Genomic DNA, 24,475 nt, shown 5'->3' on the forward strand with positions numbered 1-24,475 from the left:
CTATCTTTCACCAAAAATCTCAGCTAGAAAACATTCTGAATTATCATTTTTTTGAGTAATGCAGAGAGATCACAATGGAGTACTGTGAATGAGGCTGACAGCCAGCAGCTTTTCTGTCATCTCCACAGTATCTCTGCCATTTGCTTTCCAGGTTTCTCCATGTGGGATCAATGCAAAAAAGTTCAGCAGTATTTTGAATTAGTTCTGAGGTTATTTATCTTTTTCAAGAAGCAGACATGTTTCAGGAACATAACAACTTAGGTAACCAATTCAGTCATGCAGACACATGCCCTAACTTCTCTCCTTGTATGTCTGATAAAGCCACATACAAATGTGGAGAAATGATTATGTTATGCCATTTATAAAAGGGGATGTGGCAATTTCAACAGCTGATGCCCTGTTTGACATACCGAGTATGAGAGATGCAGCCAGAATGCTGATGAGACAGCTTGCTCATCCTCCGTTGTCATTCGAGGCAACATCAACCTAGCATTTGAAATTCAAAACTGCTGCTGAACACTCTAGGTGCCAATCCCAATCAAGATTTCTATACAAAGCAAAGGCTTTAATTTAGGAAGATTAATTATGTAATCACTAACAAGGGTTATATGTCTAAAAAAGTTAAGCAATAAATTTATGATGCTAAATATTTACTCAATGCTGCTACTAGGAGTTCATTATATTTTCACCATTAAATAATTCCATTTTACAATTTGAAGGGAAAAGTTATATGAAGAAATAAATAAAATAAATATTAAAAATAAAATTCTGAAATAACAAAGGCTATACAGAAATAACATTTCACCACTTACAGACTGAAGTTCTATTTGTGGCTGGCTTTTTTTAGATAAGGCTGAGTGGGTCAGAGAAGATGTTGTCACTTCCAGGCACATGGATTGCTAGGATGAAGATGGAATGAGAGATATACCAACGCCAAATCTATAACAGTACAAAAGAGGGGCAGACTTCATGCCACCTTCTTCATGTACTAGACTACTGTAGAACTGCCCCATATAACCTGAACAGGCTATGAAGACAACCTTGGTAGGCTGTGCGTGCCTTCCAAATTGTGAAGAGTTCATGAATGTTTCATGATGCTTCATACCAGACCAAACACCTTGGATGAAAAGGGACTATCTAGACACAGAGGAACTGGTAGTAAGGGCATGCACATGCATTGGGAAAGAAGGCATAAATGGAGCACCTCCAATGAGTTTGTCTGAAATCAGTTTCCAGTGGATGAATTGATACAGGGTGGAATTTTGTAGGAGGAGGTCACTAGGGAAAGTAGTGCAGAGGCACCATCCTGTTGGGGACACCTCCAAAGAAAGACAAAGCAAACAACTGAAGTTGCAGCCACTGCATGGAGAATGATGAAGGCTCTGAGTTTTGCTATGAAGGAAATTTTGCATACAAAGCCCTGAAGCACATACAGCCATTGCAAGAATAGCAAAGTGACTCCACTGATCAAAAGGACTTAAGCTATGTGGTAAGATAGCTCAGAACACAAGTACATAACTAGGAATCAGTTGTTTAGGTAAAGGAACAAAATGGTACTTTGAAGCCAGAAGAATGCAACAAGAAATGTTATCAATTTAGACAAAAAATAAACTCTTGGGATTGTAGAGAGGCCAAATGGAACACATAGTATAATGAAAGGAGAGATGATAGGAGATTATGGATACGTGAAAATATACACACCTCTTTCCTTTTTGCAAGAGAGGAAGAAATAGTATTATCTTAAAAAAACATGAAAAGGCAAAAGTCTAAGCCTGTCATCCTCCTCAGGTACACTACAGTACTTAAGAAAAGCAGCAAGAAAGTAGTCCACTGGAGATACTGGTGTTTGGTTGAACCAAGATCAGTAATGGGAGGGGAAGAAGTAGGGTTGATGCTGCCTGCATCTGTGGGATAGTTTACAGAGCTTTGGCACTGCATTCAGGGTCTTGTAAATCTGGTTACTGAATATTCTATTTTTATTGAAGGGAAGACCCACAGTGTAAGACTTAGCCTCCAGTGTCAGTCCAGTGGAGATGAGCCAGTTATGGCAATGCTGAATGATGAATACAGTGTAACTAAGGCTGCCAAGTGTTTAATTCCTGCTTTGCAAAATGTGCTGCTTCTGTTTGAAAAAAATGGAAGTGTCTACCTCTGGTCCTCTGGCAAATGAGATAGGAATGTGTTACCTTTGGCCACAAAAAATGAGACATTGTCATGCAAGGTTGAAAGTTGGCAACATGGAGGGAAAGTGTCCTCACAGAGAATAACCTGTGCCCATGACAATCCAATTTTCTGCCTCATCTGTGGGTACAGAATATTGTTGATCATGGGAGCCTGACTGTGATGCCTCCACTATTACAGAACTAGGCAGAGGATGTTAAAATAAGAAATGGAATCTTTCCTTCTCTATCTATAAATATCCTCAATGTGGTAAGTTGAAGGCATAGGAGCTGGCTTGACTCAGGAGAACTTGCTGTCTCAAACATTTCAATACCTGAGGAGCAGTAGTATTTTGAAGTAACCGATATACTTAGTCCTCTACTGCCTGTGAAAACTGTTGAAGTCAAGAGCAGGACTCTCTGCTATCCTATAAATCTGCTCACTGTAGGAATGGATGTCTTCTAAAGGAGAAATTGTACATGGACTCCAACCTAGGCATCATATGGTAATGTCAAACATACCGAGGAAGCATCATGGGCATAACCATCAGGTTCAGAGAATTATTACAAGCTCCAGCAAAATGACGGAGCAGCTCCTGTAGCAAAGCAGAAGTGGAAAAAGTCTGAATGTAAATGGTCTCAACTGAGAGGGGATGATGGTCACGGCAGGCTGGAACTTGAATGTGACATTTGCCTTGAAGAAACTTCTTGGAGAATGAATTAATCCAGAGGACAAGAAAACCATGTTTGCAAAGGTTTTCTGCCACGTGGCATGATTAAGCAGCAGAATTCAAGAACAATATGGAGTGGAAGGCCAATGCATGTAATACTTTGCCTCAATATTATCTTGGGGTGTTCCAAGGAGGGGTACAGATCTTGTTCTTTGGACCATGATCCATCCTTGAAGAACAGGATGGCACAGAAGTAACCAAAATCAGGAAAGACGGGTCCTTCAAAAACAGAATGGGTAGGACTTCCGGTGGGAACATGGCCAACTGAGCAGCTGTGTCCACAGGCTCCGCGGGCAGAACTGACAACGCGCACTTTTTTGGCGGGCTCGGTCAGGCTTTTTCCTGGAGCCCAGAGCTTTTTGATGAGTAAAGAAAAAGCTCGGAATCACCCCATCTGCTCTCCTGAACGCCATCTTGCAGCCAGAGAATTGCAAACAGTTCGCAATGATCTGGTAAGACACAATGGGAGGCAGGGACGTCACCGTTTCCAAGCCACGTTTGTAGCCTTAAAGGAACATTAGGTTGACCCACCCCATTTCTAAACCACCCAATTTATATTTTTTTTAAGTACCCCAAGAAAGGCTTTCTACAGTAAGAAGAAGCAGAGTCTCTTGGTGCTTATCGTTATTTCTGGATTTAATTTCTAAATTTTTTCAAAGTTTTGGCTTGTTTTCCCATTTAAAGATTAAGGAGAACTGAGAATAAATAATTGCCTTCCTGCTATCATTTTTGTACTGAATTTGAAAGATTGAATATTTCTCTACATGTTGGATTTGCCATTTTGAATCTTCACCTTTCTGTTCACTTTCTCTGGGACCTGCTTGTGAGTGCACTTTCTCTTGTGCCAATTTCATTTGCAACTTTTCGATTAACTAATTAACTCCTATCTGTGGTAGTCAAGTATCTAGTGGGCGCCATAATCGACTGCCTGAAATATGGAGGATTTCACAGAAGATTTACATAGTTTCGTTGTGAGCTTAACCAGACTTTCAAAGAGATCTTTTCAGAGTGCTGTCAAGCTATCCTGCAGAATATTTGGGACACTGGGGAAGATATCTCTAAAGTGCGTCATCTGGCTGAAGATGTTACGGAGGAAGATGAAGATTTTGGCAAAGATGGAGCTGTTTCAACTGTCAGTGAGATTGAAATAATGTCAGGTGAAGACTACATTTTGGTGCTGAAGGGGTTAAAGCGACAGTCTGAGCTGCAGATTACAGATAGAGTTGTTTTTCCTGGGGGATTGTTATGGCTTTCTGAAGGAATGTTATGGGAGAGAAGAGAATTTGTTTTGTGGGAGGTTTTTTGCTGAGAAGTCTGAGTTGTTAAGGGGGGCAGTTGGGCTGTTTGATTTTTGCAAGAAAAATGCCTTATGTGTAATAGGGAGATATGTTAATACCTTGCTATACTTTGAAGTGGGGTAAAAAATTAAGAATCTGTAATTGGATTGATAATGTTGATAATGAGGTTATTATGATTTCATTTCTGTTTAATGATTTGGATTAAAATTTACTGGACTTCTTTTAAGGTTTGTTTGATTTGCAAGATTTATAAGGTATCTATAAGGTATAATAATAAATTGCTTGGTTTTTAGGTTTAATAGGGTTAAGACTGTAGTAGTCTTATTAATTATAAAAGTAGACAATTTATATGTTTTTGTAACTTGATTTTTATTAGAGTGGACAGAAATATATAGAATAGTGGTAGGAAGGAGACAAATGTTTTTTGGGGGAGGGAAGTTGATACACACACACACACACACATCCATTCTTTTTTTATATAAGGGGAAGGAGCAATTACATTAGTGATTTGTATATGTGCTAATGGAAGGATTTATAGAAATAATGTGATTTTTGTTTGATATAGAGTAAGGGATTGATTATGGAAATTGCTGTATATTCTTGTTGAAAGTTAGAAGTCACTTCTTTAAGTAATCCACAAAACTCTTTTTTCTTGTGTTTCACACTTTTTAAAGTTTTTTTAGTTTTTAGTTTTTTTGTAGTTCTTATCTTTGTTTCAAACGTAATAAAATTCTTTATAAAAAAAACAGAATGGGCAGGATGTACCTGACTGTGATTTCAGAAAACTCAAGGGAGTTGAAAGGAAGGTCTCTGTTTTGACTACTGCTTTGGATAACAGGGCAGTTCACATGAATAGGTCTGAAGGGGAATCTTCCAAATCTTGACAAAAACTTTTCTGAAATGCATTGGGTTTTTATGCAATAAAAGTTTTTCTCACTGGCACTTGAGACGTTCTCCCCCATTTTTGTTCCTCCTGTCTTTCTACAAGAGTTTTCTCTTATATAATCATGTTTTGAATCAGAGATAAGCACACCTAAGAAAATCCATTCAGGTGCAGACAAAAACTATAAATTTGGAGTGTACAAAAATCACCAAATCAAACTGCTAAGGGCAAAAGCTCCAAACTTTTTCGAAGTGATGGAACTAAACAAGGATTCTATATAGTACAAACACCTTTAAAAAGGATAAACACACTTTTTCAGTCTAGGGGCTTCACTATAACTTCCTGCCCTATAAAACCAATCTCATTGGGACTTCAGGGTGGGCAGTACTGATATTTCTGGCTTAAGACACCAATTTTGCCCCTTAATTCCCTTAAAAGCTAGGAATATTGGCCTAGTTTTGTTTTAATTTTTGAGGAGGTGGGATTTTTAAAGGGTTTGGTGATATTCTTCACTCACCCCCACCTTTCTCAAAATGCAAAACAAGAAGTCTACAAATTTCACCCCTACTCATTTTGGTCTGCAGCAAGGATGCATGAGTTTTTAAAACATATATTTTATCATCCACCTGTTAAAGTGAAGGACTAATTGGTTCAGATTAGCTTTTCTCCCAATCAGGTCTTCTGACATCTATTTGCAGGCATAAAGACTACACAGGGCCCCCATGTCCCAAACAAATTATATATAGATTATTAAACATGCAACAACTTTTTCCTTTATACGCTCCTCTGAGTCACTGGGAGTAGAGTGCCCTAGAAATTTTAGCAACAAATAAATATATAAATTGTGATCTGAATTGAAGCATGCTGGAAGCTTATGCATGGAAGCAAAATACAAGCATCATATACCAATGCAAATGTCTGGCAGTCCCCAAAGCAGGATAGATATATCTAGTGATACATCTACCATTGTCTGTATTTATACATACTTGTAACTAGCTATGCTATTCTGTTCTTTTCTTTAAAGAACAAAATCTGAGAAGGAGAAAGGGTATATGCTGATTTTTCAGCTCATTTTATTCTTCTTTAGGACTGGAGATCATCCAAAATAATCCTCCCAAAATTTAAGATCAGTGAATTTTAATAATATACTTTGCACACAGAAAATCTGAATATCCTAAAGTCACAAATCATAAGCAAAGCAAGCTTCTTAGAAAGTTACACCAACTGTCCAGTTACAGTTTAAGTATTAAGTGTTGGCCCCTCTAAAACCTTTGACTTCTACTGTAATAGAAAGCATGCCTTAGATATGGTGGTGACCATCGGCACCATTACAAGTAATAGTAACAGGCGATATAAACACCTGATTGAGGTAGAGGTTTTTTAAACATTAATTAATTTAAAGAGAGTCTAAAGACTGCTGACTTGAGTCATCTTCATAGATAAAACTTTTCTCATGAAATACAGCCTTCTCCAAATTAGTATTTTGCAAATGTGTGAAATCTGAATTCCCATAATTCCCAGGCTTTGGTCATGTAGACTATAAATTATGGAAGTCCAATATATCCATATGGACAATAGTCAAGATTATCTTTCTGATGACAGCCTAGGAACTTCATTATCTAGGGCCTAGTCTTTTATAAGTATGTAAACCAGTATCTGAGCAGAGCAGTAGGATTTGCTGGAAATGTGAACACACGTAAGAGGTAGAACACCTCTCTAATCATCCTAAAAACACTGGAATGTCCTTTGAGGTTTCTAGAAGCTGTGACAAATTATTTAATCCACCAAGCTTCTGACCCTGATACTATATTTAATACCTAGAATTTGAAAAGCCACCTTTTCAAGCAGATTGTAAGTCCTAACACTATGGTTTAACTCAGCTTTAGCATGAACTATTATGAATCATAGTTTAGAATACAAACCATGGTCTAAGCTTACTAACATAAACCTGGATTTAGAGCTGATTCCATCATGTTTTCCACCTCTTCTGCACCTCTAGTTATAATATCTTCTAAAGCTGAATCAATGAAAATAAGCATCACTTATTAAATACAGTTCACCGTATCTCTATCCAGGTTAATTTTCCCCCTTTCCCTTACTTTTCTGGCACAGTAACACATTCCCCTTTTCTCAGTGCCATCCTATTTATTATTTTTCTTCATCTTCTTTGCTCTTTTTCATGGAGTATGTGTGTACTTGCATGTGTGAGAGTGTGAGTTGTGTGAGAGAGAGAATGGTAAAGATAATTGGAGTAATCAATTTTATAAACAGGGCATCTTATTTTACAGCCATTTTAAACTTAAGTAGATATTAATTCAATTAACCTACATTTATTTTTTGTCATGGCCTACCCTTTTTTGAAGTGTGGCTTCTGCAGGTTTGTATATCAATTCACCTACCTACATACCTATCCATATCCATATACAAGTATGTCACCTTCACAGATTTGGTTTTTTTTAGGGGGGAATCTCCAGGATTAGTTTCAGCTGGAACTGGCAATCCTAGATTCATATGGTAAGGAAGCTGAATATTACATAAGATGTTTGGTAGTGCATATATATACACATACACATAACACACATTCATTGATTCATTCCTTTCTTCATCCTCTACTCCTTTTTTGTAAGGATCATCTTACATACAGAGTAATCTTCCTTTTGGATAAGTACAATGTTCCCAATCCACAGTGACCAGAAACCACAATTTATATCCATTTTAAACCATGGCTTTGGGTTTGCCAATTATGGATCTCAAATACTATTTTTTGTTTTTGTCTTTTAACTTTTTATAAAAGTGGCCACTATAAATTATAGAATGACAATAAAACAAAATAATCATTCCAAGCATCGAAAGGCCAACCTTAAAATAATATAAAATAATTTGGTTAGCAGGCATAACATTCTACTATTAAAGCCAATAATCAAGAATATAAAAAAATAGCTCATATTTAGGAAAAGGGCCAAGGAAAGGAAATTAAATTTAACAAAACAGAAGAGGACTTACTTTGCTCTAGGTTGATGTACTAATCCGGGAAGCTCTTTATTAGCCTTAAGTTTTACATGCGAACTGGCACTTTTTTCCTGGGGAAAAAAACAGACACATATTCACAAATCGATGAGTTTTCTTTTCCAATAAGGTATCTTTATTTGCCATCAGATGTCAACTGAATAATGAAGAGTTCATGTGTAAATATAACAGTTTAAAAATGAAAGAGTGCACGTTTTACAATGCTAAGCTGTGACAAACCAGTCACAGATCAACATACTGTTTGAACACCCTTTTCAAAGTATTGTGTTAAGCTTATTCTCTCTTTCACAGAATCTAAAAAAAGTTTGAATAGTACATGCTTGTACAATAACACACCTATCACACATATACACAGTGGTGTGAACCCTTAAAAGTTTGTGAACCCTTTTGAATTTTCAATATTCCTGCATAAATATGCAGAAAAACAAGATCTGTTCTCCACACAAATCCTAAAACTAGATAAAAGAGAACCCAATTCAACAAATGATTCAAAAACATTATATTGGTTCATTTATTTATTGAGGAACATGATCCAAAACTACACAGGAGCTTGAATAATGGAGTGCTCCCTCATGAAGACAAAAGCACAGTATTGCATAAAAAGACCTAGGGTATCTAGAAGCCATGTTGACTGGAACTCTTACTTCCATAATTTAATGTTTTAATATCAAGACACATCTGTCCTTTCTGCTGTGGCATCGAGTCAATGAATCTCTACCATACTAATGATTTACCACTCAGTGAGAACCAGCTGGAATCTCAACCATTTGGATCACTTAAGTTCTTACTACTTTTCATCCCACAAACACTCTCCACCCCCAAAGCTTCTTGACTACCTGGAGTTAGAAGCTGAATAGGGAAGCCATAAAGGAATAATTCTGCAGCCAGTGAGATAATTCTAATGGTAAGCTCTCTGTTAATGCCTGACATTTCTTAGGGCTGCAAAATCATATGTTGCAAATAAGAGACTAAGGGACAGATAAGCAACAATATGAATGGACTTTCATTCAAAGCTATCAGTCTTGCCAGACCTTTCCACTCATTCTTCAGCAGCACAATATAAAGCCTCAGAATAAATGGTGCCAAGTGCAACCCATCTGTTAGGTTCTCTTGATCCCAGGGCACTTGGGATAGTCCTTTCTGGGCTTTTTTTTTTGCCTGCAAACATGAGAAGTAGACAGTATTGTCAAGTGAACAGAGGTGGGAAGTGAGTGGTAATGATATTGAAAGAGGCACTATGACAGGAATCTGCAAAGCGAGCGTTTTAAAATCAGCATCTAGTTCCACACAGCCATAATACTTGTTTTGTTCTTTGTTATCTCCTTTGATCCATACCATCTCTCTGAAATGCATACTCCACCATTCTCATGTGGACTTACAGTTGTTGGGAACAAACAAAAGGGAAAAGTATGTGTAAATTTGGCCGTGATTTTATTGGCATTGTTCCCCAACTGGGAGAGCACTGCTAGACTGATACTAAAGAACTAAGGATGGAGGATGCAATTTCCCACCCGCAGCCAATAACTGGGACAGTAAATGCTTGTAAGAATTTACTCCTTTAAAATTAGACCATGATTTCAAATCTTGAGTTAAACAGAAAATCTGGTTAGATCTAACCACATTTAATATCAGTGCAGCTACAAATCATGATTAGATCCAGGAGGCAGAAAATCTAGCTGTATACAGTTCACTTGTCTTGCATTCCACTCAAGCCAAACCATGGTTAATAATAATCAACAACAATGACATTGTTTGTCACTAATTCAGAAATCTGAATCGGAACAAAAATCTAGTTTCAAAAGAGACTGCAATGCATGGGTTCTGCCGTGAATTCATGCAACGTCTGAATTGACATACAATTTCTTCTCAGGTGCTTTTATGAGACAGAAATTCATGGTTTACATTCTAAACTATGATTAGCATGGTCTAGTGTGATGTTTGAATTAAATCTTTGTGTTTATAACTACCACATGCAGTCACTTATTCAGAGGATTCGACAGACAGGCTTAACAAAAGTACATTAGTAACTAAGTGGAACTAAATTTAAACTGCGGGCTTAGCAGCAAACAGCCAAGACTTTATTTTCCATCTTGAATTCAGTAGGATTAATAATAATCAGGAAAGAACAGCATGAATAAAAATGAGTCCACAAGTGGGTGCTCCCCAGACACACTGTAAATCCAGGAGTTACAAAATCAACCGATCTGGAGTCTGACAGTCTAGAAAAGGCTTAAACGGTTTATTGTACCTTTACAAAAGAGAGAGAAGAGAATGTGAATGTATAGGACCGTACCAAAGTTTCTGGATGAGGCCAGGTCAGTGAGGTTCAGAACTGGCATCTTAACAGATATGAGCCCCACTGGCCTGACTTGACCTGATCAGCTTAATTTGATAACTCTAAGCCACATTTGAAATACTGGGTATGCTAGGCACGTATGCATTAAGTGTACTCCTCTCAGTACTGAGGGCTTTTCCTTTCTGAACAGACTTAATGAACTAACAGAGATTGACACTACAGGGTTTTTCTCTCAAGCCATAATAACATATCCTTTCCTGATCTGACTTTTTAAGTTCTTTCTTTGCAGGCTCACTGGGTTTTTGCCAACTATCTATTGTTCTACACTACCACAGGAATAACAACCTTTGGCCAATATTTTCTGGAAAAAAAATCATGGGACTTGAGTTTTCAAGCAAGTTCATTTTCCTCTTTTCCTAGTAAAAGACTTTTCCTGATACTTTGGTAAAGTACACAGATTGCCTGGAACCAGCCCAGAGGTCAGGTAATCTGCAACATATTCTATAATATATTTTGAAATCCTCTAAAATGGCTTGAAACAAGTGATTCTTTGAACAACTCCAACTTCTGCCTTGAGGCTTTGCTTACAGCTAGCATAGCTAACCTTCGCTTTTCTTTAACAACCAAAGCATTGGACAATCTGAATAAAAAGAAATAGAAGAAGTTTCTGATTTTCTCTGCAGCAAATACAAGTATGATTACAAAATTATCTCTTACTCTATGAGTACAAAAAAAAAAGCTCAGTTTGTTCTATTATCCATTTTTTTTCTAATCATCGAAACCACAAGTCATAAGTGCATTTTTTTCCTCATGCAAAAAGTCCATAAGGGGTCTACAGTAGTATATCTATCCTATCTACAAGGCATAAAAGCCAATGTTGTGTTAACTAGGGGGACAAAATGTCTTTTCAAGCTGCCTGGTTGTCATGTTCACTGTTTCAATGTGCACTGTACATCGTAACATTTCACATGCCATGGCGCTGACGCGCATTTCTGTTTGGGAGGGAGCTGCTGTGAAACCTTGTGCCAAGCTCTGTATCTATGTTCATTTCAATGGAATGTGTTTGGGTTAGGTGCTTTGTTCAAGGACTTTTCCCGTGGACCATCAGAAGCCGTTAGGAGCACCTGGGATTGTGAGCTTGGGAAGATTCTACGGGGTGAGGGATCTCATTGTACCGAGGGTTTTTAGTTTGCATTTGGCGTGCTTTTTTCATTCTCAGCTTTCTTTGTGATCCTGCATACTATTCTTTAATAAATCAGATATCTTTGTGATCCTGCTCATGAGTCTGATGGTGTTCTAGAATAGGCAATCATTACATAAAGCTGAGAATCACCAAAGTTGTACCGTTAGCTCCTACCAAGATTGGTTTCTTGTGAGGGAAAAGAGTTAACGATGGCCGAGTCCAAGCTCACGACCAGGGGACTTGAGGAACCGACTGGCTTGATGCCTGAGTCAACGGTCAAGAGCGGGGAACTGAGCCTCACCCCAGAACCTTCAGGTTTCTGGCAGGATTTGAGTTCCAGCCCTGAGGTGGAGGAATCTGACGATGAGAGAGAACCAGAGCAACCAGCACACAGTGAATCGCCCGCAGAGTTGATCACCTGGGATGAAATGGGAGAACCCCAGCCAGGGACGTCCCAGGCGTCCTGGAAGTATCGGTTCCCGCTGACCCCAAACGTAGAATCTACCACGGTATCAACAGGGAGACAGCCTAACACGCGAGGGAGGGAGGAATCTCAAACCCCTGAAAGGCTAAGAGTGGTGGAGGCCAAAATAGAATCGACCGAGTACATATTAAGAAACCTGTCTCTATCATGGGGGGGGGGGCAGCCGAGGCGCGAAGGAGATTCCAGCTCCACGCAATCATCCCCCATCCCCCCACCTGGACCGCCAGTGAAGCGGGGCCGGAGACAGCGCCGGGATGAATCTCCACCCCGCAGAGTTCGACCACGAGTGTCCTCACCCCGAGGAGGGAGAACTACTGTAACCTGGGGCCCAACCACTCAAGCAGCCGCTGATTCAGCTCCAACAGGAGTGGGGGTGAAAGACTTTTCTGTCAAGTTTGATGGGGATCCAACCAAGTTATCTTTCTTTCTAACCAATGCTAAAAGTTACATGAGGCAGTTTGGAGCATACTTCCCTTCTGAAGATGCTAAAATAACTGCCATTGCCACCAAGTTGAAGGGATGAGCGGCTGACTGGTATGTTCAATTAAGTGATGCTGACTCCCCTGCACTTGATTATTTCAATGAATTCATGTGGGTGTTAAAGCTGCATTATGAGGATCCTCTGGCCAAGGCAAGAGCTAAAAAGGCGCTGAAGGATCTTACCCAGGACCAACTGTCTGTAGCTGATTACGCCCTGGAGTTTAAGGCTTTAGCTGGGAAAATCCTGGACTGGTCTCAGTCAACCTTAATAGAACGGTTTAAAGAGGGACTCAACCGGGACGTCCTGCGGTGGGCGTTGTGTAGCGATGACCCAGAGACATTGTACGAATGGATCTGTCTGGCAGGCAAGGCTGAGCACGCCCAGCATACCTTCATGCAAACCAAACGACCTGAAAAACAACCAACCACCATGAGGGGACGCCGAAGTGCTGCAACTGCTGCCCGGCCAAGCTATAGAGCCTGGGAAGAGGAGAGAGATCGGCGCTATCCGAGGGGTCAGTGTCTACAATGTGGAAAGGAAGGGCATCGAGCAGCTGATTGCCCAAAAGCCAAGGCTGGAGATCGAGCGGGCAAGCTGCCGGCCAAATCGCCGCCCCCCTCGCGGCAGATGACAGCAGCCAAGGGGGCAGCCGATGCTGAGGAAGTATTCTACTTCTCAGGAGAGGCTGAAGATGACCCTAAGGAGCCAGTGGGAAATGCCAGCCACCTGCCATGAAGAGCGCCTGCGGGCAGGTGGAGGAGGATGGGCGCGAAGATGCTATGGTGAGTGCTGACTGTCCCACTTTAGCAGTAAAAGTGAAATTGGGCTCCCGCACAAAGACTACAGAGGTCTGGGCTTTAGTTGACTCTGGGTGTTCCAGGTGTCTGATTCACCCTGATCTGGTTGCTGCTTTGGATCTGCCTAGCTTCCCCCTCCAGCAGCCTTTGATCTTCACACAGTTGGATGGTTCAATGGTGGGGCGGGGGGCGGTGGCAACCCATTTCACTGGAACTGTTGCAATGCAAATGGGCAGCCACCGTGAGACTTTGAAATTTGTAGTGGCACCTGTTGGCAACCCCTTGGTCATTCTGGGGATTCCCTGGTTGACCTATCGAAGCCCACATATAAATTGGGAACACAGAACTTTGACTTTTAAGGATGGGTTTTACCAAGCCCCTACCGCGAAGAGAGCTTCAAGTGCGGGGGTTGGAAGGGCTGCAATTGCCATGCCACGCCCTAGTTTGGCACGTTTAGAAGGCTTGCCCAATCGATACCAAGACTTTGCAGACGTCTTTGGGGAAATGGAAGATCAGCTACCCCCCCATCGGAAAACTGATTGTGCCATAGAGTTGGTTCCCAAGGCTCAATTGCCCAAGCCAAAAATTTATCCAATGACTCAGAAGGAGCTTGAGGCATTACGGGACTTTATTGACAAAAATCTGTCAAGGGGGTTTATTGAACCTGCAAATTCCCCAGTTGGGGCACCTGTGCTCTTCCGGGAAAAGAAAGATGGCACGCTTCGACTCTGTACAGACTATCAGGGGTTAAATTCCATCTCAATTCGCAACAAATACCCTCTGCCACTCATGAAGGACATGTTAGCTCACTTGTCTAAGGGCAAGATTTTCTCCAAGCTCGATCTTTGTGAAGCCTATTTCCACATCCGCATACGAGCTGGAGATGAGTGGAAAACCGCTTTTAATTGTCCACTGGGTTCATTTCAGTACAAAGTCCTCCCTTTTGGGTTAGCAGGGGCGCCCGAAGTTTTCATGCAATTGATTAATGAAGTATTACATGATCATTTGTTTAAAGGGGTCCTGGTTTATTTGGACGATGTGCTCATTTACACTGAAACCAAGGAGGAACACGAAAGCCTTCTCAAACAGGTGTTAAGTAAGCTTAGAGGTGCCAAGCTTTATGCCAAGCTTTCCAAATGTGAGTTTCACAAGACCCAACTTGACTATCTAGGCTATAGGGTATCTGACAAGGGCATTGAAATGGACCCTGCAAAAATTCAGGCGATTTTAAGTTGGGAACATCCCCGCACCCGGAGGCAATTGCAAAGTTTCCTCAGGTTCAGTAATTACTATCGCCAATTTATCCAGGGGTTCTCTGAGATTGCTTTGCCCCTTACTGATTTACTCCGTACCAAGGGTTTGGGGGAGACACACAAAGTAAAAAACCCTGGGGCAGTGCTGAATTGGACGCCTGACTGCCAGGCAGCATTCGAGAAGTTAAAAACCCTCTTCACTGCTGAGCCTATTTTACAGCACCCCGATCCTGAACGCCCCTTTGTGGTCCAAGTTGATGCTTCTGACTCCTCAGTTGGGGCTATATTGTTACAGAGAGATTCTGAAAATCACTTGAAACCCTGTGCTTATTTGTCCAGAAAATTTTCTGAAACTGAATGCCGGTGGCATGTTTGGGAAAAAGAGGCTTTTGCTGTAAAAGCCGCTTTGGAAGCCTGGCGTCACCTCCTGGAAGGCGCTAAATACCCTTTTGAGGTTTGGACCGATCACAGGAATTTGGAAGCCCTCCGCACCCCCCGGCGTCTCAGTCCTAAACAAATTCACTGGGCTCAATTTTTCAGTCGCTTTAACTTCCAGTTAAAATTTATTCTGGGAAAGAAAAACTTTCTGGGTGATGCTTTGTCATGTTTGCCCCAGGACTCTGACCACGTAGCAGAAGTTGGGACTGTTCTCACTGAACCACAACTGGGCTTGGTTGCCATCACTCGGAGCCAGACCCGTGCGCAGGCAACCCTGCCCCCAGCCCAGTCTGGGAAGCGGAAAGTGCAAGTTCCTTGTCAGTTACAGAAGGACTTTCTCCAGGCACTGAAATCTGACACTTGGTTGCTAGCTAATAAAGACAATGTTTCTTTTGAAAACGTTCTGGCATGGGTGGAACACCGCCTTTATGTACCTGAAACTTTAAGAGCTGATGTTTTGCAGGGTTCCCATGATGATAAACTTGCTGGACACTTTGGTTTTGTCAAAACCTTGCATTTGGTTCGCTGTCAATTTTGGTGGCCAACCTTAAGGCGTGATGTGAAAGACTATGTTGCTTTGTGTCCTGTTTGTGCCATGTCAAAGCGAAAAGGAGGGAAACCACAGGGGCTTCTACAGCCAGTGGCCAGCCCGTCCCGTCCCTGGGATGAGATTTCTATGGATTTTATTGTGGACCTACCTCCCAGTCAGAAAAAAACTGTCATTTGGGTTGTAAAAGATTTTTTCTCCAAACAAGCCCATTTCATTCCATGTGCGTCCATCCCGTCGGCCCTGCAATTGGCCCGCCTATTTCTCATTCACATCTACCGTCTCCACGGTAGCCCCTCCTGTTTGGTCAGCGACCGCGGGACACAGTTTACTTCCCAATTTTGGAAATCATTTTTAAAATTGATTGTCACCAAACAGGCGCTGTCCACGTTGTCCCATCCTGAGACTGACGGATCTACTGAGATTTTGAACTCCGCCCTTGAACAATTCCTCAGAGCATACATTAACTACCATCAGGACAATTGGGTGGACTTGCTGCCTTTTGCTGAAGTGGCTTACAACAATGCTGTCCATCAGAGTACCGGGCAAACCCCTTTTCGTGTGGTTTCTGGTCACAATTTTGTTCCCATCCCTGAGCTGCCACAACCCCCTCCACAATCTTGTTCTGCCTCTGACTGGGCTGTTAAGCTTGCTGATTCCTGGCCGGTGATTCAACAGGCTTTGGCTGATGCCCAGGCTGCTTACAAGTTTCAAGCCGATAAACATCGTTCTTTGCAACACGATTTCAAAATTGGGGATCAAGTATATCTATCTACCAAATTCATCAAGTCCCCACAACCCTCTAAAAAACTTGCTCCCAAGTTCATTGGTCCTTTCCCTATTGTTGATCTTATCAATCCAGTTACTGTTAAGTTGGACCTGCCTCACAATTTGAAATGTTTGCACCCTGTTTTCCATTGCAGCCTGCTCAAGCCCGTCCATCACTCTTCTCGCTGGCATCCCCAACCTCCTCCTCCTGCCCCGATCATGATTGATGGCCAACAGCACTTTGAAGTCAAGGAGGTCGTTGATTCTTGCAAGCTTCGAGGTACCCTCCAGTATCTGATCCGCTGGAAACACTTTCCTCATCCTGAATGGGTGCCTGCTCGCCACGTTAATGCTCCTGATTTCCACTTGGCTTACCCTTTGAAGTCTGCTGCTTAGTGTTTTCTTTCTTTTGGGGGGCACTATGTCATGTTCACTGTTTCAATATGCACTGTACATCGTAACGTTTCACATGCCATGGTGCTGACGCGCGTTTCTGTTTGGGAGGGAGCTGCTGTGAAACCTTGTGCCAAGCTCTGTATCTATGTTCATTTCAATGGAATGTGTTTGGGTTATGTGCTTTGTTCAAGGAATTTTCCCATGGACCATCAGAAGCTGTTAGGAGCACCTAGGATTGTGAGCTTGGGAAGATTCTACGGGGCGAGGGATCTCATTTGTACTGAGGGTTTTTAGTTTGCATTTGGCACGCTTTTTTCATTCTCAGCTTTGTGATCCTGCATACTATTCTTTAATACATCAGATATCTTTGTGATCGTGCTCATGAGTCTGATGGTAAAGATGGGAAGGTATACTTCAACTCCCAGAATTCCCCACCCAGGGGAAGGGTTAAGGTTAGCAAGTCTGGCTGGGGAATTCTCAGAGTTGAAGTCTACACATCTTAAAGTTGCCAAGGTTGAGAAACACTGTTCTAAAATAATGTCATTTTCCTTTTAATTACAATATTATTACAATACTGCAGAGTGGGATTCATTGATCAGTTTCTCCATTCCTTTCCTTTGTGCCTGTGAGCAGATGTTATGGATCCTCCTCCATAATGACTGTGGGATGGCTTTCTCATTCACCAAGGGAAGCCATGAGGAACACAACTAGTTATAAATAATGGACTTCACAGAATGCTTTTTATCATCTTCTCGAGCTCCCCACCCTCTCCTTACCCTTGTTCTTTTTCTGAACAGGTAGGTATATTTGCAAACAAAGCAGTATGTTGTAGCTACCAATTATTTTTATTTTCTGAGAAACGATTATGAGCCCGATGTGGGTCCCAAAGGCAGCCTTGGAAATAAAGATAATGCAGAAGGCTGCCACTTTGCTTCAACATTTTTTTAAAAAATTCAAACCAGGAGCAGGGAGGTTCTGCAAGGATAGTGGTGTCCCTGGGTATCATGTTGGGGAGTCTAGTTCTTAAGACTGCTTATGCTATAGTGGATGGAGGAATAATCTTATAGGGGAATTAAGAAAGAAGGTACCTTTACTCTGAGAGGCAGTTTGGTGTAGTGGTTAAGGCACTGGGCTAGAAACTGGGAGACTGTGAGTTCTTGTCCTGCCTTAAGCACAATCCAGCTGGGTGGCCTTGGGCCAGTCATTTTCTCTCAGCCCTAGGAAGGAGGTGATGGCAAGCCACTTCTGAAAAACCTTGCCAAGAAAACTGCAGGGCCTTGTCCAGGCAGTCTCTGAGAACTGGACATGACTGAACAGATTAAAAAAAACACTTTACTCTGGAGAAGTTCCCTTTCTGCTCTGACACAAGCTGCCCCATCACACATCCCAGACATTCCACAAGATTCTTGTACTCTAAGTCTACTCTACATAATTATTGAAACAAAAGAGATAATTCAATTTGAAGAAATTGAGGCATCAAAGTTGATGTCCACACAAATCTAGTGGAGGCAATAAAACTTGCAGTTTTGTAGAGTTTTGAATGTTGTAGGGGAACTGCTGAGGAATAACATAGGCTATTTAAAAAAAAAAAATCAACCTTGTTTAGCCTCAGGCCTTACTCTATGGTAACTCCCAACAATAAAATGTCTAAAATTTAAGGTAAGTGTATGTGTTTTGCAAATATCCCCTAGCCATTTTTCCAGCTTGGCACAGACTACTGTATATTATGTGCTGACTTCAGCCCTAAATAACTGTCTTGCATTGGTTGCAATAAATTGTGTAGTTTATTAGTAATGGACACAAGAGACCCAAGATAAACTCTTGTTCCAGTTAAAGATTATTAGATGGCACTAGACAAGTTGCAATTTCTCATCCCAATGTACTTCACAGATTATGAAGTGATATCAATTTATGTTCTTTAAGTAGATGGGGAGCGGTGGGGAGGACAGAAGAAAATGGGTACAGCTAATCACCAAGGATAATATCCAGTTTTCAGCAGCCAGGATACCATCTTGTTCTGCACTGTTAGTTTTAAAACAGCAAAAACTGTCTACAAGAAAGACGTATCATATGATGAATAAGAGTGGCATTTTGCCTGCAATTCTATTTCACTGAAACATGTGTGTGTGTATGTGTGTAATGATTATGTGCCATCAAATCGGTGTTAACTCTTAGCAACCACATAGATACTCTTTCAAGGATGATCTGTCTCCAGCCTGGCCTTTTATTCTCTCAGTGGTGCATTCATTGCTGTTGTTACTGAATCCATCCACCTTGCTGTTGGTTGTCCTCTTCCTCTCTTTCCTTCCATTTTTCCAAGCATTATGGACTTCTCAAAGGAGCTAGGTCTTTGCATAATGTGTCCAAAATACTATAATTTGAGACTGGTTATTTGTGTCTTCATTGAGAACTCTGTACTGATTTGTTCTATGGTCCATTTGTTTTCTTGGTTATTCATGGTATTCTCAGGAGTCTTCTCCAACACCAAAATTAAAAAACATCAATATTATTTCTATCCTCCTTCTTCAAAATCCAACTTTTGCTTCCATAGAATTTTGTAGGGAAAGTCATTGCCCACGTGATTCTGACCTCTGTAGATATAGATACATCCTGGAATCTTAATACCATTTCCAAGGCCTTCATTGCTACTCTACCAAGTGTTACTCCAGGGTGTATTTCTTGACTGCTGGTTTCTTTACTATTGATAGTCAATCCTAAAAGACAGAAGTTATCTACCATGCCAATATCCTCCATTTAGTTCTAAGGCTTGTTGCTGTATCTGCTGAATGCATGAGCAGCCTTTCTCAACTTTTTGACCCTGGAGGAAGCCTTGAAATATTTTTCAGGTCTCAGGGAACCCCTGCACATTCAGGCTCAAATTTAGGCCAGAAGTTACAAAATTATTATATTTGTTTCATGTGTAGGTCTGTATATATGAATTAACAGTGTTCTTAAACTAAAAATAAATAATGAAACTAACCTCTTTAATGTAAAATTGCCCAAATTTGAAATAATTTCTAAAATAAATTGTGATCTCCCAGGGAACTCCTAGTGACCTCTCACGGAACCCTAGCTGAGAAACCCTGATCCACAGACTGCAATTATTCAGAGTCTCCCATAAAACATAACAGCAAAGGTTCAAGGACTACTTAACCTGTTGGATATATCCTGGGGACTTCTTGATTATCTTCTTTTGAAGAGCTGTTCAACGTCTCCCTAGATATTCCAGCAACTGCATTTGAGATGGTAGCTTTAAACAGATGAATTAGAATTCCACATGGTTTACTTTAAAAAACATGTATAAATGTAAAAAAACTGAATTTTGAAAAAGTGTAGAAGAACGTTGAACATGGCAGGTTCTTCCATCACTAACTGTGAAATGGTAGCTTAATTCTCAAAAAGTATAGGTTTAAACTAACGAAGTATTTGGCTTGTGACATTTGAAAAGTGACACTGGATAGAATGAGAACAAAAATATTTTCCAGAACAACTCAAATCCCAGAATCCCAAAAATGACGTCTTCTGCTGCAGTTTCTGTATTTTTATTTTGTTACTGTATCTTTTTTTTTCTGACCTGGAGTTACCAACAAAGACCCCAATAAAATCAGGCATCACAATGAACTGGAAGATATCACAGTTTGATACAGTCATCAACATTCGCTATAAGAATTGCCCCCCCAGACCGCCCCCCCCCCCAGCAACAATTGAAGCAAAGCCAGTATTTCTTACCTGTCCCACTGAGAAGATGATTTCAAGATCACATTGTCTGGGCAACTATTCAGAAGCTGTTTGCCATGACCTTATTTTCTGGGATGTTTTTCCCATTTCAGCTCACAACTGGTGATCTACAATCCAAGTACTAGCCCTCCTTAATTTTTCAAGATCAGCCAGGGTCAGTTAGGTGAGGTCATCTGTTCCAGGATATCACATAAATAACCAGAGCCCCAAACTGCAACCACCCAGTAAGAACACTGATGTAAGATACCATACAGTCAACCAGATTTAGCTACATTCCAATATCCCTGAAAGCAACTGAAATCTGTTTGGAGCGGGTAGAATGCTTGCTACAGAAGGGAGCATTTTTAAAACAAGCACTGATTAATTGCTAAACTGACATTTGACACTGCTGAAAATATATGTAAAAAAGAGGAGGCTGGGTTCAGTCCCACTACTGATGGAATAATAGTTCCATAATAAACCATAGTGCTGAATTTCATAAACTGATAGCCTGTTCTTATCCCACCAACAATCAACTTCACATGATAATGCAAGATTCTTCAGAGCAAGTATCTCTGATTTCTCCTAATAAAGGCGGGATAGAAAATAAATAAATAAATAAGTAAGTAAGTAAGTAAGTAAGTAAGTAAGTAAGTAAGTTGACAGTGCAATTTAAAAAAACTTAGATAAATTCAGATAGCATGCCTTATTCCTGTAGCCATTATCAAAGCTAAACTAATTAATAGATGTATTTTTTGTTATATTAGGGCAGCTTTACCATGTGAAAGTTTCAGGAATATCAGGACACAGCAGCAACTGGGCAGCCAGATGCTATTAGCAGAACGATTTCCTTAACATTACTGTAATTAAGTGCCTCCTAATGTTTTTACTTTTTAAAAAAATGTATCATTTATGCTTTGAGCAACTCTTTCTCTAGCTACCTCGGAATTTGCATTATCTTATTTTTCTCTGCTCTGACTTCACCACAGTGGATCCATTCATTCTTAATAGCATTGTCTGAATGAACCATACTCACTTCACCAGTTTTCTACAATAGTAAGAGTTTTCTTAATATTAGAGGAAGCTCTTCTTTAAATTGTCAGCTTTTAAATGCCGCACAGAGTCCCCCGATGGGAGGAGATGGGTGGGGATGGATAAATAAAATAAAATAAAATAAATAAATAAAATGATACTATGGGAGCTCTTCAGTTGTATGGTATATCTTTCCAGCTTTTGTTATGCTGGCTGGGGAGAAACAGAAGTTGAAGACCAACCCATATGGAGGGGGCCAAAACTGGACAAACAGATATATTGTAAAAACCAGAGTGAAATGTCATCATATCTCACATTATACATGGGAAGTTCACGTGCAAAGCATTCCTAGGTTTCCTTTATTGCATCCAAAACTAGCCCTAGGAAGTCTGAGGAAAGTGAAGCTACTTCCTACACATCTCTTCCTTATGTCCCAACAATTATATTGACACTGGATACATTTTAGATATCTGACAAATCTGGATCACAATGCCAAGACTCAACCCAATACATCAGACTCACTTATATTCCCACTAGTCTTCTCACAAGAGTGATGATCTGTCAAATGTCTTATAAATATTTCAACAGCTATACAATTATTGTTAGTAACTTACACATATACTGCAGAAGGATTCTTCAAACAAACATTACACTAGGGGATGCTAAGCCATACAGAGAACACAGCATTGTTTAGCAATTTGAGTTAATTCTCTTCACATTTCATTTGCAAAGGTCAGCTACTGGTTGAAAGGTATTGCCATGCTCCCCGATCAAATGTTCACAGAATATCTCATCGTACACACATTCATTTTGCTGTGACACATGTCAACCTGTGAGTCGACCAGCAGGGAGGGGGAGCATGGTTGGAGTGTGAATTATCTTGTTTGGACTATCTTTCAGCACCAAGGTCATCCACAGAGAACCATGACAACCATCTGCTGGCACGAGGAGGAGGGGTCACATACATAAGGGAGCAGTGGGGGGAATTTGACTTTGCTGATACTTTCTATTGTAGAAATGCATGGGAATTTTCATTCGCAACTTCTTCCCTGTATTGGTGGCTTTGCACCATTAAAATAGTTTTCTAAGCAAAAGCTTATGAATTGTAATTAATGGGAAGATGAGTGTTCCAGTCATCACAGGCATACAAAGTCATCTTATACTGAGTCAGTTGTTTACCCTGCTCAGTACAGTCTGCATCAACTAAGATCAGCTCTCTCAATGCTCAAGCAAGGTTTGTTCCCTCTGAAGACTGGAGACTAAGTTGGTATCCTTCTGCTGATAAAGCTCATGCTACTTTGTTGAATCCTTTCACTCACACAGAATAGAAAAATTATTCTCAAACTCCAGTCTTATAGTCTTTTTCTTTGCAACTTTGTTCTTACATAAAAACTTGTGATAACAGGATGATCTAAATATAAATCTGTACTCTTATTAGATTCCATTCCTACTTCCTTCTCTTAGTGTTTACATGAGCAATTATTTTGCTCTAGTAATTAAGGTGTCAGCCTGCCAGAAACATATTCATGTTATACAGGGCCACATCCTTCATTTCCTACAATCACAGGCAGCTCAAAACAGCTGGAGGGCATTATGTTGTAAGGCTACAACAAAGTGGTATTTAGAGCCTTATGGGGAGTGGGAGAATATATTTGGGTTATCACATGGTGCCATAGTTTAGTACCAGAATTACACATCATTTCCGAAATTGGCAGGCAAAGCACAGAGATGCCCAGGATCATAAACGGAACCAAGATTTAAAATATTTGAATGTCCTTTTGTCAACAAAGCCACTGAAAAACTCCAGCATTCTAGAAAGAGACCATTAGTTGTTTCCCATGCAATCAACCCAAGTAATGATTATTTTATGGTACAGATGGCGTCATGTCGACGCCTGTATACACAACCATGACATGAGTTGATAGACCCTGGCATAGTTCCATTATTGATGTACATTTTGCCTTGGGCTCTTAGAAAATACGCTTCACAATCTGCTGTTACACTGAGTCTTTATTTAAAGAAAAAAGGATACCTCATAACTGAGGCACTTCAGGCAAAAATGAAGTCTCTTCATTTTACAGTAGTAGATTTTGTACAGCTATTGCCAGGAGCATCTCAGCCCAGCAACACAAAAAGCACTTTAAAATATAGTTTATGGTTCCCTTTTATACTTTGGAGAAACAAATAATCCCCCAGCTCCCCTTCCCTTTGCACCAGACTAAGTGTTCCATTACAAGCCAAACAAAGAGCTGCTTATAGATTTCAAAAACAGGAAACAGATTGGTAATCTGTGCAACTGGAGTCTTGTGCCTCTATTACGCACCTAAAACATCAGAATGCCTGAAAGTATGAAAGGGAAACCATAGCAAAAATAGAAATGTGTCTAAAAATTTGGAAAAACCCTGGAATATCCTCCCCCCCTTTTTAAAAAGAAAAGGGATACTTGCTATTGTTTGCAGCTTGCAACGCTTTATTTAAAACTTACATCTTCCATATGCACTTTTAAAGCCACTTAAGATTTATTAGAAACTTTGGATAAATAATAGATGATAGAAGGCCAAGGTATTTGTACTCTTGGATCAGGGGGTCAAATCATTTGTTTCCTTGGATCATTTTTTCCTTCAGGGGAAAAAATATCTGAAAAAATGATGAGAGTCTCCACAGGGCATTCCCTTGAACAAGAAATGAACTGTTTGTGTTCCACAACACTTATGCAGCACATTTCATTACCACATGTTCTTTCAGTAGTCTCAGAGGAATTTACGAACAGTAATGAATTAAGCTTTTAAATTGGAGAAAGGTTTAAGTTCTAATTATTCATCAGTGAGAGTGAACACTAATGGAAATTCTGAGCTGTTTGTAAGTTCAGAACCATCTTCTGTAATAGCACAGTAGGAATCTAGCAAATTGTGATATTTCTGAGATACAAGAAAGAGCTAGAATACCAAGCAATATATCCTACTTAGATTCTCTTTGCTATGGATT

The 24,475-nt window shown here is 40.3% G+C and overlaps 1 protein-coding gene across 1 annotated transcript in view; it reads right to left on the reverse strand.

The window, feature by feature from the left end:
* C3H1orf21 (chromosome 3 C1orf21 homolog) overlaps positions 1-24,475 on the reverse strand; it is an 89,331-nt gene that overhangs the window by 13,894 nt on the left and 50,962 nt on the right. Inside the window, exon 3 of the mRNA XM_063298428.1 lies at positions 8,075-8,151. Coding sequence (XP_063154498.1) covers positions 8,075-8,151 — 77 coding nt within the window. The remainder of the gene's footprint in view (positions 1-8,074; positions 8,152-24,475) is intronic.

The sequence above is a fragment of the Candoia aspera genome, chromosome 3, assembly GCF_035149785.1.
Source record: "Candoia aspera isolate rCanAsp1 chromosome 3, rCanAsp1.hap2, whole genome shotgun sequence".
NCBI lineage: Eukaryota > Metazoa > Chordata > Lepidosauria > Squamata > Boidae > Candoia > Candoia aspera.